Source organism: Haliaeetus albicilla, chromosome 2 (assembly GCF_947461875.1).
Source record: "Haliaeetus albicilla chromosome 2, bHalAlb1.1, whole genome shotgun sequence".
In the NCBI taxonomy this organism is placed as follows: domain Eukaryota; kingdom Metazoa; phylum Chordata; class Aves; order Accipitriformes; family Accipitridae; genus Haliaeetus; species Haliaeetus albicilla.
In genome coordinates, this window is record NC_091484.1 from 23,476,131 (window position 1) to 23,491,725 (window position 15,595).

The 15,595-nt window shown below is 34.3% G+C and overlaps 1 protein-coding gene across 46 annotated transcripts in view; it reads left to right on the forward strand.

Annotated features, from left to right (window-relative positions):
• The window catches only part of CLASP2 (cytoplasmic linker associated protein 2), a 152,412-nt gene that overhangs the window by 107,525 nt on the left and 29,292 nt on the right, over positions 1-15,595 (forward strand). For 10 of the 46 annotated variants that reach the window (XM_069810031.1, XM_069810047.1, XM_069810022.1 and 7 more), the window contains 8 exons: positions 1,328-1,354; positions 3,337-3,507; positions 4,465-4,572; positions 8,799-8,861; positions 9,559-9,665; positions 12,458-12,481; positions 12,944-13,188; positions 13,839-13,902. In XM_069810031.1, the coding sequence (XP_069666132.1) occupies positions 1,328-1,354; positions 3,337-3,507; positions 4,465-4,572; positions 8,799-8,861; positions 9,559-9,665; positions 12,458-12,481; positions 12,944-13,188; positions 13,839-13,902 (809 nt within the window). The remainder of the gene's footprint in view (positions 1-1,327; positions 1,355-3,336; positions 3,508-4,464; positions 4,573-8,798; positions 8,862-9,558; positions 9,666-12,457; positions 12,482-12,943; positions 13,189-13,838; positions 13,903-15,595) is intronic. The other 36 variants (XM_069810065.1, XM_069810078.1, XM_069810102.1 and 33 more) reach the window with 11 other exon arrangements.

The following is a 15,595-nucleotide window of genomic DNA, read 5'->3' on the forward strand; positions in this document are numbered from 1 at the left end:
AATGTCTAAAGAGATAAGTTGATACTGAAATAACTAGATTTGTCTACATGTGATGATGTGTGAAAATTAAATGCATGAATGCACCTTTACAGCCTTTTATTACTACTTCTGCTCAGAACTGATGGCTTCAGATAGCTCATTATAACCTGTCAGTGGGGGAGAACAAGAATTCTGAGATGTTTTAAGGAAGATAAACAGGACAAATATAAATGGACAGGTGAAGGAGAATTGTCAGGCACTGTATGCCAGCTATTTGGGTGATCCTCCTTGTGACTGAAAATTTTCACAGCATTGTAGGGAGCGAGATGCTTGATGTTTCCGTACAGGGGATTGTTTTAGTTCCCCAGCTTATAGTGGGGAAAATAGCTTCATATTAGATTTAAGCTTTTATTTTAAAAAAAAAAACACTGTAACACAGATGCTTTTGTAAATTTAGGGTTACAACTGTTTAGCACTTTTGTTCAAAGATCATTTTGTGAAAGACTTGCAAATTTGAATGCTTTTACAAAAGATACTTTTTTAGGGTTTTGGAAGCCCTTTACTCTTCCTCTTCTATTTTTAAATTGTAATGTAAAAGAAATGCATATACAATCTATAGCTCATTATTTTATTCTTATCTATGGAAAAAAATTGTTCCATTTTTTTTCCTTTCCCTTCCTGTTTGATTGTCAGGTAATTCAGCAAGGTGTGCTAAATTGCATTATAATCTTCATTCAGAGAAAAAGAATTAGATTTCTGAATGGCAAAAAATTCTTCCTTTTATACTTCAGATTAATTTTAAAGAGGAAAACCTGAAATTCTATGCAAGTCTTTTCAGTTGTGCCATTGTGAGTTGTTTTTTTTTTTTTGTCATCCACTGCACCTGCAGCTTAGTTCCTTTACTGTCTGTCTCAATTAAAAAAAAAACAAAAAACCAAAAACCACATTTTGGCCTTGTATGTAATTTTCGTTCAGCTGTTAAACTTCTTGAAGCTTTTTGGCAATGTAATATTCTTTTAAAGTAATATGAAGGCTACAGTTTCATGTTTAATTGAAATTTAATTCTTCAGTATTATCCAGTTCTTGATTAGAAAGCTGAAGAATTGTAATTTGCTTGTGCAGCTTTGCTTCATCTGCTTTATACATAGAGCATCTGAGTTTAGTTCTTCAACTGTGGAAGCTACTTGAAAGCACTGCTTTAGCATAACCCCCTTGTGGCTTTTTTTCCTGTGTGAAATGACTAAAGCTTTCTTATTTCCATTTGCCATCCATTTTTTAATCTGCTCTGCTCCCTCCCTCTTCATGGATTATAAACCCCTACCCTAATTCTGCCTTTACACTTGTTCAGGATCACAGTCTGCTAACCCCATTGGTGGTAAGAGTCTACAGAATTTGTGTATACATCATTGTTTGATCACCTGTTTGACATGTCTCATTTAAGGACCCTATTCAGCAGAAATTCTGGCTCGCTTTTTTCCATGTGCTGCACTTACCTAATTGGATGTAATCCTTATTTAGAAGGCAGTAGAGATGGGAGGGTTTTGTCATTTTGGAATACTGTTTTAAGTAATCCTTCTTTCATCATTCAGTTCACTTAAATCTGCTACAGGTGGTAGTACTGACAACACTATGCCAATGCTGTTATTAGCATAATATTTTGAGGATATTAAGCTTCATTTGGTTTATTTATGCTATAGTGGTTCACTTTGCAGCTCAGACAATAGAAAGATAAATAACGTATTAGAATGAGAGGTTGCATTTTTTCTGTGTATTCTGAGAAGAGTACGTTTTTCAGGTTTCTGACCTATTGAAGAAAATCTTTTAAAAGTCTCTGGTGCAGTGAAAACTTTTACAATATTGTCATTGTTTTAAAGAGATATAAAATATTGGAGGTTAGGAAGAAAGCATAGTAATATCAGGTCTTAAGTGGAAATCCCCTGATAGGAAGAAACTGCCAAACCCTTAATTTTTGCAGACCGCAGCAGTTTTATAGATTTGTCTATTCTTTTTTTGCTCTAGCAGTTATGCTTGTTTTTTCCAGGCTGTGTAATATTTTATTTATCATTTCTGCTGAATAGGTCCATAGTTTGGAAAAGGGATTTTGCGAATAATCATTTCAAGTTTGAATTCAAACAATGAATCTGAAAGTATATGCATGGTACATTGTTTTAGTTCTCTCCCTTCCACTCAGCATATGTTTTGTTTAGGATTTTCTTTCTTTTCCCATATAGTCAAGCTTTAATCAACTTGTATCCTTTTTAAATGTGCCACATAAAAAGTAACCCATGACACTCACTTGAGATGTTGCATGTTAAGTCTATAGATTCGATCGCATAGCTGTGGTCATACAGTTACCTGATTATTTTTGAAAGATTAATGAAATGTTCGTATCTGTATGTAACTGACCTTGGTTAAAATTATGTTTTGCTTTTTATTTGGTCAGACTTCTTGAATTCTGCAGCTGGAAACAATATCTTTATATCGGTGGCATAAATTGGTTATAACTAGAGAAGAATGGGTTCTTTGTTAGAGCTTACAACTTAAATTTTCTGTAACTAAAATACCAAAGTTAGGAATCAGTGACCAGTTTCTGGTAGTGAGTACAGTGTGTTGAAATGAACATTTATAGCACTTTGTAATGTGCAGTTTTGATTAATAAAAATATAAGACACTTAAGTCTTGATAATTTTTTCGTTTGTTTAAAACTAATTGAAGATTTTACTAATTGAAGATTCAAATTCTTTGAATTTGTGGGGTAACCTCCACAGAAATGAACATGAGTATTTTAATTGTCTTCAGTGACATTTTATTTAACTTATCAGAGAGTAGTGCTTGAAGACCCCATGCTTTTAAAAGCAAGGAAGAAGAGTTTAAATGTTAGGAAAATAATGTTATTTAATTATAACATTGGTTGCATTGGAAGAGCTGGGGTAATTATGAAATAACCAGTTTAAAGTTGCTCCCTTTAGCTTTATAGCAGTTCTTTTATTTTCTTTTTTAATAGAAAATGTGATTAGTGAGACCATGTAGCTTAAGAAATGAACACACCAATGTTCGTTCATGTTGGGGACATTGGAACTGTTGAGGAAGACTAGAAATAATATTTATGGTATCTTGAGCATATCTAGTGCTAAATACCATGTCAAGTGCTTCCTTGCATTGATAATTTTATCTGCCTTGTAAGTAGTGCTGTAAGAACGTGGACCAGGGTTTTCTATCTCACATTTTTACCTTGTAAGTTTTTCCAGACCATTTCAATCTACCACCATTTTCCTACTAACTTTAAGCATTTTCTCTTTTTAACCATGGTTGTTTATCTTCTATGCTGTTACTTATATTTATTCATTTTGCCTTCAGCTGGCAGTAGATCTGGGTCTCCTGGAAGAGTTTTGACAACAACCACACTTTCCACTATGAACACAGGAGTTCAGAGAGTGTTAGTGAATCCTGCAACTGCACAAAAACGAAGCAAAATCCCACGAAGTCAGGGATGCAGCAGAGAAGCTAGTCCTTCTAGATTGTCAGTAGGTAAGAATCGCTGACTAACTCTTGGTTTCTTTATAGCCCTTCTTACTTCAAGTGCTGGATATCTACAGTTTGCATTTAATTATAGGCAGTTGATAAAGCAAGAATACATATCAATAAAAATCTAAACCGTACCTGTTTTCTGAGGCTAGTCTTTGATGTACAAGACAGTTTTAAATTTAAGCTGAAACTGGTTTTTTTGCTGTCAGAATGCAGTAGTTGTTCTTTTCCTCACTTCCCTGTCTTCCTTACCTCTTTCACTTTTCTTCACTTCTTATCCCCACCCCCAAAATACCCACATGCATTGAATGGAGGTGTGATACCATTTTGAAAAGATTATTTTCTTCATTACTTTTGTGAGTCTTCTACGTATGTGTGCGTGCATGTGCTATACTTCTGTGATACAAAAATGAGTGTCATACTACTTAAACCTCATGGTATAATCTGATTGCACTTCATTACAAACAATATTATTGAAAAATATCAGTTGATTTTAATGGCATTGCTGTTCTTTGTTTTGTATTTTGATTTTTACCTTAGCTGTATTAACTTTGTTTTCCTTCTTCGGAAAGCTGTGTGTTTTTTCATTTGCATTACTGTTGATTCACTTGATCTTGAGCACAAATTCTGAATCGATACTCTGTTCATATTTTTTGTTGCTTATTTCCCCTCCATCCTTTTCAAGAGGTTTTTTAACCATTCTGTAAAGAGTTGGTAAAGCCCCATTTTTAGCTGTGTGAAGAAATAATTTCATTGAACTGGCTACACTTAGTGTAATCCAGCACAATCAAGAAAGTATGTGGAAACAGTTATGACTTACAATATGGCATAATTGTCAGTGTCTCTTCGTAGGAATACATCTTTGATCTTATTGCAAAACAGAATTGCATTAAAACTGCAACTTTTCTTATGTCTTCTCCCTTCTGTGCTGCTGTTTGTCTGTACCCTGAATCATACTAGCACGAGGCAGCCGCATTCCTCGGCCTAGTGTGAGTCAGGGCTGCAGTCGGGAGGCCAGCCGTGAAAGTAGCAGGGACACAAGCCCTGTCCGCTCTTTTCCACCCCTTGGTAAGTACTCAGAGCCCCTTGTTGTGCATGGCTGTCTTTGCCCTTTATTATTTGCACCTAACGAAACCATGCCTCCTTCATTTAGCTTGTAGCTGGCCACCATTATTTTCCCTTCCTTTGGCTCACTCACCACTTACTTGGATGGAGAATTGACCAATGTGTGAATGGGTTGCACACTTGAAAAATAAATTCTTTGCTAGTGTTAGTCTTATCTTGAATGCCAAGTCTGGAAAGGTGTGTGATACACAGTGTCTAGATGCTTTTTTTGAAAGGGCAATTCCACTTTTGGAAAGTTTTTTGCAATTATGTGTTTCTCCTTTTATTATAGTACTCATTGCTTGGGTGCAGTTAGATAATCCATTTCTCGCTGACCAGCTAGAGCAAAGAATAGTATGTGGCTGTCATCCTCTCCTCTGCCTTTCCTCGCATCAACAGCCAGGGTCTGCTGTTGTTCAAAATTGCTCCCTAGACAATGAATCATTTTGGTGTATAAAACGAAAATACGCTTCCTTTTATGTCTCCTTAGCTATATTGTCATCACTGTGTTATGTGAAAAATAATAAAAATTGTAAATTTTTGCTATTAAAGTAAGTAAATATGATGGTGAAGGTAAGGGACCAATCTCCCGAAGCAGAAGTGTATTCAGAGGCTGCTTTTCCTTTTCTGAAAATGGCGAGTAGCAAAGTCCTTATACAAGTAGATGAACAAAGTACAGTTCTGAAGTTTACTTTTAATCTGTGTAGAACAAGTGGTAAGTAATTGAAGTAGCAGCTGTTGTTACATAGGGAAGAAGAGGAATTGAAAACTTTTAACATTCACACATGCATAGTCACATTCAGTCCTCATTTCTAGAGCTGCTATAAGCAAAAGTTTCGTTTCACTTAGTATTTCAGCTTATTGGCCTGACACTTAAAAGATTTTTCAATATTGTCAAGCTGTTGTCTGTTTCTGAAATGTCAATAAGGCATAGGAACATTAGCTTATAATTACTTTAACATGTTGTTGGCTAAGGATTAGGGAAGCTTCTCTTCTCCATGTATCCTTGTCAACGTTACTACAAAGTTGGTAGTAAATTTTGATAAAAGTCTTTTTAGATATTGGGGGTTTGGGGTGGGTGGGTGGGGTTTTTGGTTGTTTGGTAATACAAAACTGTCTCTAAGATTGTATCTGAAACTGATCTTTTTTGGCTTATCTCTGTCAGAGTTACTCTTCAGTACGTATTCCTCTTCTTTTGTTTGTTCAAGTGTAGCTTACAGTTAAGGACTTTGTAATATTAGCTGTTAAACATAGTCTGAAAATAGTAAATCTCTGGTTTCTATCTCAAATTGAGGCATCTGACTGTACTCCTAATTGGCATTGGAAGTCTGTTGTGGTCTGTTAAGGCAGTATGCTTCCTGTCAGCCTTGGTTTTATTGGGAAAGAACAGATTAACTGAATGAAAGCTGTTTCAATAACTATTGCTAATGTGCCCAGATGCTATGTAATTGGGAAATTAAATTAAAAGTAGACATTATGCAGGATCCATTAGTAGACTTGTATCTTTTATTAAAACACAGCTGGTAGACTGTGTTGTAGTACACACATATCTTCTTTTCTTTTAAAAACGAGGGTATTTTCCAGATCCTTTTGTGCTGCTTTTGCTACCTTACAGCTTGACTTCAATGACATGCGTGCGAGACCTGATTTAGGTTTTATATTTGGTCAAATCCTTGTTATCTTAAGAAATCTGTATTTAACTAATACAGTAAGATGGGTCATTGGGACAAATGCTACTAGAGGTTTTATTTTTGTTGATGAAGGTTAATTTTTGTATTCTGATATCAAAACAAGCACCTATACAAATACAGTAGGTTGAATTGTCTGATAGTACAGAGAATGCAAGGTAGCACATATAAGAATCCAGTGTTGTTAAAAAAAAAAAAAAAGGCAGCTGTACCTGGAATAAATGATGATTCCCACAATTCCTTCTGGTATGACTTCTTATTTGAATGATTTTGCATGTCATTCAGTGTTTTGTTGGACCAGTTTTGTTTTAGGGGGTGTTATTAACTTCTATCAAAAATAGTAAATGTAATGTTTTTCAAGGGTACAAGTGGAAGATGAAATAAGGCAAATTCAGCTCTGTGTTTTGTAGCTAGAGACAGTTTTACATGAGGTTGGAGGGGGAAATGTAATTTGTATTGCATCTGATTCTCAGCACAGAAATTTTTGCTTACAAATGCTAAGCCCTTTGAGGCATAAAATGACCCAAATGCTACGTAATTGTTTCTCTATGCATTCGTATGAAGTGTTTATGTAATCTCACATCTCAATGTAAGAGTATAAACTGGGAGATAACAGCTGAGAAGCAAGTGATTTGTAATTTATATGGAAGTGCCTATTTTTCTGTTACATGTAGTTAATATTAAATATCAGACTAGTAGAATTCCCATATTTTAGCTAAGAAATTATGTGATTTTGAGGCCATTTAAAATCTTACTTTGATTCATCTTTTAAAAAGTGAAGCAACAATAGTAAATACTTTCACAATTTCTGCAATTTGAGGGGTACAAAGAATATTCTTGAAAATATGCTCTGGTATGAGGTGTGTTTGATCCAATATAGTACTTCTTTTCACTGTCTTAAAAACTCGTCCAGCACATTTCAAATGTATATGGGGGCAGGATTGTCTTGAATTACATGCCTGAAGTTTGAATTTTTAGTTGTACCTTTAATTTTCAGGGCTTGTTGATGGAAAGCAATAGAAAGATTTATCCCATTATTGCTTGTATTTAAAGCTCTGTCAGCCTTGATGCCTAGGTTTTGACATCTTCTGTCCTGTCTCATTTTCCATGCTGAGACATACTTTCTAAGGAACCAAGTATTCCACAAAGCATTAGTTGAAAAATAAAATTCCTTAGCTAAACAATTTCATGCAGATTTAGTTTGAAATGAAATACATTGCTGTACCTTATGTAAGGAGTAGAGAACTTTACGTGGAAAAAACACAATGTTGTTTCCAGGACCTTTACAAGACTTAGAATAATTTTTGGAGTTCACTCAGGTTAAAAGAGGTGTGCTTCCCCAAATGTGATTTGGTCTGTGTCAGGGTTATTTGATTCAAATTAGACTCTAAACTGTCTATGTTAATCAGAGGAAATGATGATTTATTTGATTCCTGGTTTCTATTTATACTACTTTATCCAAAGGGTGTACAGTATTTGCACTTACAGTTTATTAAATCATAAGGTTATATCTGGGGTTTATGTCACTGTGGGGGGACCTTTGAATTCAAGTTAAAATTGTCAAAACCAATTTCTTTTGTGTGGCTGTAAAATTCTAACTTATGTGAACTGAAGAAAGAAGGTGAATTGTTTAAAAACACATTAAACTTAAAATTACTTGGTTTAAGAAAGAAAATACTAGCAATGGTGAGTCAACTTCTTTAGAATCACCAAAAGACCAGTTTTATACAAGTGCCAGAAGGGGGAGGGTACTCCAGCCTTATTCAAAAGCCCTTGAGGATCTTTGGTTCCTACTTTCCATAACTTTAAAGAATCTTAATGAACTACAGTGACTAACATAAATGTTTCAATTTCACATTTTATTTATTTAAAGAAAACAATACAAATGTCAAATATTAATTGCATTCAATTATTTTAAAGTTTTAATTAAAATTGAATAATTTTCACTTTCACCTGCATAGTTGTGAGTTTTAACTGAGGTTGACTTATCTGCACATAGGCAAGAACTCAAGTTTATACAAATTGTCAGATGCTAACACAGTAAGTTTGTGCAGTAGTCAGTCTTAGCAGAAAATGTGTGGTATGTGAGCTCTGGCTCTGACTTGAGCGCATAGAATTGGGTTAACTCTACAATGGAAGAGCAGTATCAGTGGAACTTGTAAGATGTTTCTGAGGATTCTGTGTGCGTGTGCGCATGTGTGTCTATGCATTTTTTTTTCTTTGAACTTTAAACATACTTGCTTTTAATCTGCTCTTAATCTTTTAAATTAAAAAAAATTATGCATGTAATGTCCAGTGTACATAAACCTATATATATTTTTATATAATCATATTCTGTATAATCAAAGAACTTTTCTGAAGCTTTTTGCTTCTGTGTAATACTCAGTTTCTTGTGCTAAAGCTTAATCTTTTCAATAAATATTTTCTTGTTTATCTAAGCAATTATTGCAGCACTTTGATTCCATGGTAATAGGTAGGGTTTATATGATCCTGTTATTCCAGCTTCCAGACATCACTCCAGATCCACTGGTGCCCTCTACGCTCCTGATGCTTATGGGGCTACAGGTGAAGGATGAGTACACTTTGCTGTCATCTGTGCAGTCATCCTGGATTTTTTTCCCCCCCACCCACTTGGTTATTCTCATAGTTCAGTTTTTAAAAGCATTATTTATATTAATTTGAGTTTTGTGGTTTTAATAATCCAGATAGATGTGTTTATGTTGCTAGATTTCGTCTCCACCCCCACCCTCCAATGTTAATCCTTTTCTTCTTTAACAACAACCATTTTATTTTTACTTGCAGAAGAACTTTTTTAGTTTTCCATTTTTCAGTATTTGTAGAACATTCTTTATGCATGTAGTTTTCTAATTAGCACTCTCAATAGCCTTCCCATTGTATTTGCTTTTTTTAAAATGAAAACAAAAACCCAAAATGAAGAAGACATTAATTTAAAAAAAAAAAAAAAGAAAGGTTCTTTCAGTTAAAACCATTATTTTGTTGTTTGGGTTTTTTTCCCCTGTGATATTGGAATAGTATGTTTGTATATGACTGACTTTTTTTTTTAACTTCATTTCTTACTTTTCACTGCACCACTAAAGACTTCAGAATGAAAATAACCAATATTTTAGCCACTACATAATTTATTAGAAATATTAAGCAAATGCTTTTCTTCTGCTTGGGTTTTTTTAAGTGAATGTGGTATTAATGTCCCATATTGCTATTCTGACTGATTTCTTTATATTCATTTTTGTTGTCGTAACAGGTACCGGCTTTGGAATTAGTCAGTCGAGTAGATTGTCGTCATCAGTTAGTGCTATGCGAGTTCTGAACACAGGTTCTGACGTGGAAGAGGCAGTAGCAGATGCTTTGGTAAGAATCTCGCACTTACCTTGTCTAAGATACAGACTCTTAAAATGTTTGCTACCTGTACATTAAAGTATGCAAAAGAACTTGTCATTCATTATTTTATTGGCTTCTAGGTGGGAAAAAAAGAGTAACTGAATTGTTAGAGTTGCAAAGTATTGGAATTTGTATTCCCTACAGAAGTCTTAACTTTTGAGAAATGTACGTTTTTCCATGGCAGACAGGAAATAGTCTCGGACTGTTCTGTTGGAGCGGTCCAAGGAGACACTTGAGCAGGTAGCACTAACCAGCAGTTTCCCACAACAGCCAAACTTCTGGATAGGTTGAAGGCTTGTCAGAGCTGGGAATGATGACAGCTTAAGCACTGTGATTACCATAAGCTTGGGTTCCATTTAAAGTTGTTCTGTCTGACAACATGTGAGATTGATGCTGAAGAGATAAACTGGTGACTTCGCAGGCAACATTTCATAAGTTCAGTTTTTGTTTTCTTTTGTTTTCAAAATTCAAAATTAATTTAAAACTGGTTATACCATTCACTTTCTTAACCTTTACTGTTCTTTAAAAGGGTGGGTTTGGCTCTTCCACCTCTCTGCCCCAGTTAGCCAAACCGAATGCATCATGTATTTTGCTATTCTGACTGTTACATCAGCAAGCTGAAATCTTCAATTAATTTAAAATACTGATGCTATGAATCAGATACATTTTTATCAGGTATTGTATACTATTTGCATATCACTAAATATTTGTTAAGTACCTGTTACCTAGTTATCAGAATACTTTAAGGAATTTGTTATTAGTCTGTTTTAACAAAAATATTATTTAGAACATTAATAAAAAACTACAAATTAGACTCTAAAAAATTTAATTATAGCCAGATAGGATTGGATAGAGAGAAACAAAATTTCAGGGGAAAAAATCTGGAGAACTCTGTCATGTTCATAGTATGGCAATTTATTGATTTCTTGGTTAATACTCTCTTGGCACATTAGTTTGAAATTTGTGTGCCTTCACTGGCATAGAGATCAGGATATCTGTGCAGTCTTGCCTAAGAGGTCACAGTGAGATTGAGTGGTTTTCCCCTTTTTTATACTGTAAACTTGCAAAAAGTTTTCAGCATTGATGGGGAATGCTAGTTAGTAAACTGGAAGTCAGTCTGGATTTTGGAATAGGGAACAACAGAAAAACAGTCCATGGAACATGAAAAATTTCTGGCTATAATTTGAAAACCTGTGCTATAGTTTTATCCACACTGGTGCTACATGAAGAGTATCTAGTACTTTAGTAGCTTCATAGCTTCTTCAAATTCAGCTGGGCAAAGTATATAGTAAGAATATAAATTGAGGAGAAACTCATGTTTCCAATGACTGCTCTTGAGGCTTATATGTATAAAGTTTGTTCATAGAAACTGGTTTGTATTACCTGGATCCAAAATAGCATGATGCTTCTAGAAATGTTAGAGGAAAATTAGTTTGTGTATTTTAGCTAGAGTCTGTCATTACAAAGAAGGATGAAGAACAGCAACATTTTACCTGGTTGCCTGCCATGCTTCTAAGTGTACAGGTTGCCCTGTACAAATGGCTTTTTTTTTTTTTAACAAGGGTTATTAACACTCTTCTTGTTTTATTGTAGACTGAAGCCCCCCCTCAGAACACTGTTTTTAAAAGGTAGAATGTAGAGTCCTGACAGATGTAATATAAAAACCAAAAATATTCTGGATCGTATTACTATTTTTCTGGTATGAAAAATAGTTGGCCAGTTATAATACTGCTCAAGCCAAAGGGGTATCAGTCTTCTGGCTAAGATCTGGTTTGAATATAAGACACACAAAATGCAGCGATATGGTGATCTTTACATATTTTCATACCTTTTACTTCACAGTCCTTGGGCATTTCAGATTCTATTTCTCTAATTTTTTTTTATTATTTTTTTTTTACTTATGGAGACCCTTTTCAAAAATATTCATTTCTTTGTGATTTTCCCTTCCTTTATTCTCTTACACATGTATGTATGCTTGTTCTGGTGACAGTAAGCTTGCTTGTTACATGATGTGCTGACTAGTTTTTATTGTGATATCCTTTTAAGTTATTCTGCAGTCAAAAATGAGAAGCCTGTGCAAATGGTAGTCATAACTGAGGGGAAAACAATCACTTATACTACTGCTTCTTTAAGTATGTAATGGAACCAAATTTTTAACTACTAGCTTCAACACCAAAATTTGAATGGCAGAGTTATTTTGCAGAGGGGTGTGTTTTTCCTTTTAGGATAAATAGCTTTTTTAAAATTTTTTTTTTCTGCCTTTGGCATGTTGTGTTTTGTCTTGTTGGCTTGTTTTTGTTTTTAGGGGATTTGGGATTTTGCATTATGTGATTAATTTTTTTGTAGGACATTGCTGTAGTAATTGTTGCAATGACAAAATTTAGTTACTGAAATGAAGTTAAACAAAGACAGATGGAGAAGTTGATGGAAAAATAAAGTTTAAATGAAGGTTTCATACTTAGTAATTGACTGCATGTGTTAAGTAGTCATGCTCAAATATCACTGCATAAGACAGAAAGATTTTGACAGAGGTGTCTTTGTGACCAACCAGCAGGTGATATGTAATATTTCCCTGGAAATGGAAGCTTAGCAAACTACTTCTTGGCAATGCATGATATGCGAATCAGATACAGAGAGCTAAGAACAAAATTTACAATAAGACTGCGTTTTCCAGTGGCAGGTAGTTTAATAGTCACAATGCTGCTATGCCTTACCTTCCTGTTCTCAATTTCTGTTTCTTTTCAATAATTTACTGCTAACAGCTCTTAGGAGACATACGGACTAAGGTATAGAAACTATTTTCCTTCTTCAACAGTTTAATATTTTGCTATTAACATGTATGATAGGAAGTAAGTTAAAATGACAGAATATGTGGGTTTAGACATGATTCTTATATTCTGTAACCTATATAAAGCTATTAAGTGAAATAACTAACTTTCAATACAGTTTTTATGTCACCCTATCATGCAATTTTATGGATTTTTACAAGTAAACCTTAAATGTGGTGTTTCATCAAACGTATGTCTTCTCTGCATTTGCTTTGCTTTTGTATTTGGAATACCACGCAAGCCATACTTCTTTAAAATATTTTAATTAACTTGGTTTGACCTGCTGAAGAGTTGGAGCTGATTGTCACTGCAGGCAGTAGGGGTCACACCGATTATTTGAATCAGTCTTTCTACTGATTATGGTTATGTATACTATCTCTTTGAAAATCAGTACTAATGTGGGGTGTTTCTGTATAATAGAAGAAGCCTGTGCGAAGAAGATACGAGTCCTATGGGATGTACTCGGATGATGATGCCAACAGTGATGCATCAAGTGCCTGTTCAGAAAGGTCCTATAGCTCTAGGAATGGCAGCATACCAACGTATATGAGACAGACAGAAGATGTGGCTGAAGTCCTAAATCGCTGTGCCAGCTCCAACTGGTCAGAGAGAAAAGAAGGCCTTTTAGGCCTGCAAAACTTACTGAAGAACCAGAGAACTCTAAGGTAAGAAGACACATTAATAGAAAAACATTTTATTTCAGAGTTGAAGGGAGGCAAGAGAAGTAGGAAAGGAGGCTAATGTTCTAAAGAACACAGCTGGGGAGAGGGAAAGCAGGGTGTGTGTCTGAGTAAGGTGGGGGAAGGAATGAGGAAGCTATTGTCACTTCAGGCCACTAGTGTATAGGGTCTGTTTAAAAACCTCAGTTTAAGAAATGGAATTTAAAATCAAGAGAATTCTTGCAATACAAAAGATTCCTAGAGTGCTTGCATCTAGTATTGATGGAAGGCCTTTATTTTTATTTACTTATTATTTATTCATCATTATTATTATTACTATTATTTATTGGGTATTTATTCAGAAGAAATGGTTTACTACTAGCTACTGCGAATACCTTTTTCATTACCTGCTCTTTTAAAATAGCCAAGAATGGTATTACATATGAATTAGTTGAAAGCCATTTCTAGGTTGAAAGTCTCATTTTAGACCAAATCTATAACATTTTTATCCATGTCTTAAACAAAATGCTTTTCTTTACTTTGTTTACTAGATTATTTGATTCAGTATTTACAGTTGATTTCACTGATTGCTGTGCATTAGTGTTCTGGTAGTACTAGCTGGGGAGTTGACTAATGCATTGTTGTCACTTTGACAGTCGTGTTGAGTTGAAAAGGTTGTGTGAAATCTTCACAAGAATGTTTGCTGATCCTCACAGTAAGGTATGTTCAGAATTTTCTTACTTTCAGTAAAAGTTTGAAAATATACATTAGTAGAAAGCCAGTTGAGGTAAAATGTCAGTGATATTTGCACATGTTAAAATGGACAAACTGTATTATATAAGCAGTTAATGGTATCAGATTTCAATCCATTTAATTTGCAGTTTTGAACAAGACAATTTTCCACCTTTTTTGCAGGATAATTGAAATAAAGGTTAGTTTCAGCTAAAATGCATTGAAGTAGTTCAACAGTTTGTGCTCAAAATTTGTAAGTATTTTTAAGAAGTCGTGTTGTTTACAGAGGCCACTTCAACATGAGTAATGGTTTTCTCTGTTAGAAACAAAAGGCTCTGGTGCAGTAAATTAAATCATAAAGAAAGTGGTCTACATCAAACATGATGAGTCTGAACTATACCAAATGTGTACTTATTTATTTTCCAATGTATTTTGTATTATCATAGCTTATGATGCCTTCCTCGAATTTCATAGATAGGGCTGGCAGTTGAGACTGTTGAATAAATAATTTTTACATCATTGTTAATATTCAATAAGTAAGGTGGAGAATATACTTTGGTATAAAAGAAAATGCAATGTTTTATTCACTTTTACCTAGGTAAAGACCCAGTATAGATGATATAACAAGGAGAGTAATCCTTCTGTTTTATAAGACCATTAAAATATTTTAACTAAGTCACTTCGCTTGATAGTATTTTTACAATTTTTGTGGGAGGTGGGTTGCTAGTACAGCTTATATATGCAGAAATCTCACATAGCAAAAGGACTGCAGGTAAGTAAGGAGCTGAACAAAGTTATAATGGTATCATGTAAAAAACATGTAACTTCATATTTTTTTTTAATTATAGGCTTGTTCAGAAGAAACCTTTATCTTTTATGTTGAGTATAATGTGTCCCACTTTGTGTCCATATTTCAGAATTGATAAAATGATAACCCGGATAAATTTAGACCAAAGTAGTTATTTCAGAAGTATTGGCATTTCCCAGCAGAATTCTGAAAAATTACTTTGATTATGCGATACTTTTTACATATTTTTTTAAGTCTTCCTCATTGCTGCAGTGGAAAATTTAAAATCAGAGTAATGAGAAGTTTTGACAGGTTAACTTAGTGTTCATCTGTCCTCCTTATTTTTCCTGCTGGAAAAAGTGACTTAGCTGCTATCTGTGACACCTTGTATTTTGGAAGAAACTTGCATTGCACACAGCAACATGGTATTAAAGTTGCTCACATACTGCAGAAATCCAAAAGAAAAGGCCAAAGCCAAGCAGTTAAAGAGAAACTGAAGAAAACAGTCCATAAAAAGAACAGTTAAGACAGAGGAAAGGAAAGAGAATTAAATGTTGAAATATTACTGGGTTTTAAATTAAGTAATGACAAAATTGTGAATAGCAGCTTGGTTTAGTTTTGCTTGTTCTTGTGTTAATTAATATTGCAGCTATGCATATATCAGAACTACCCTGGAGATTTTTTTTTTTGTAGTGGGGGAGCCAGGGAAGGATAATGAAAATGTTCCAAGATTTAGTTGTATGTGTTAGAAGAGCATTCTATCTTTTCATTAAGCCTTTAGGGATGTTACATGGAATTATCCTAGTTGATTGTTTTGTTTGGTTTACTCAGCATTCTGACAAAATAATGTTTCTTTGATTTTGAAAATTTGGCATGTGTTATAGCATATGTGGT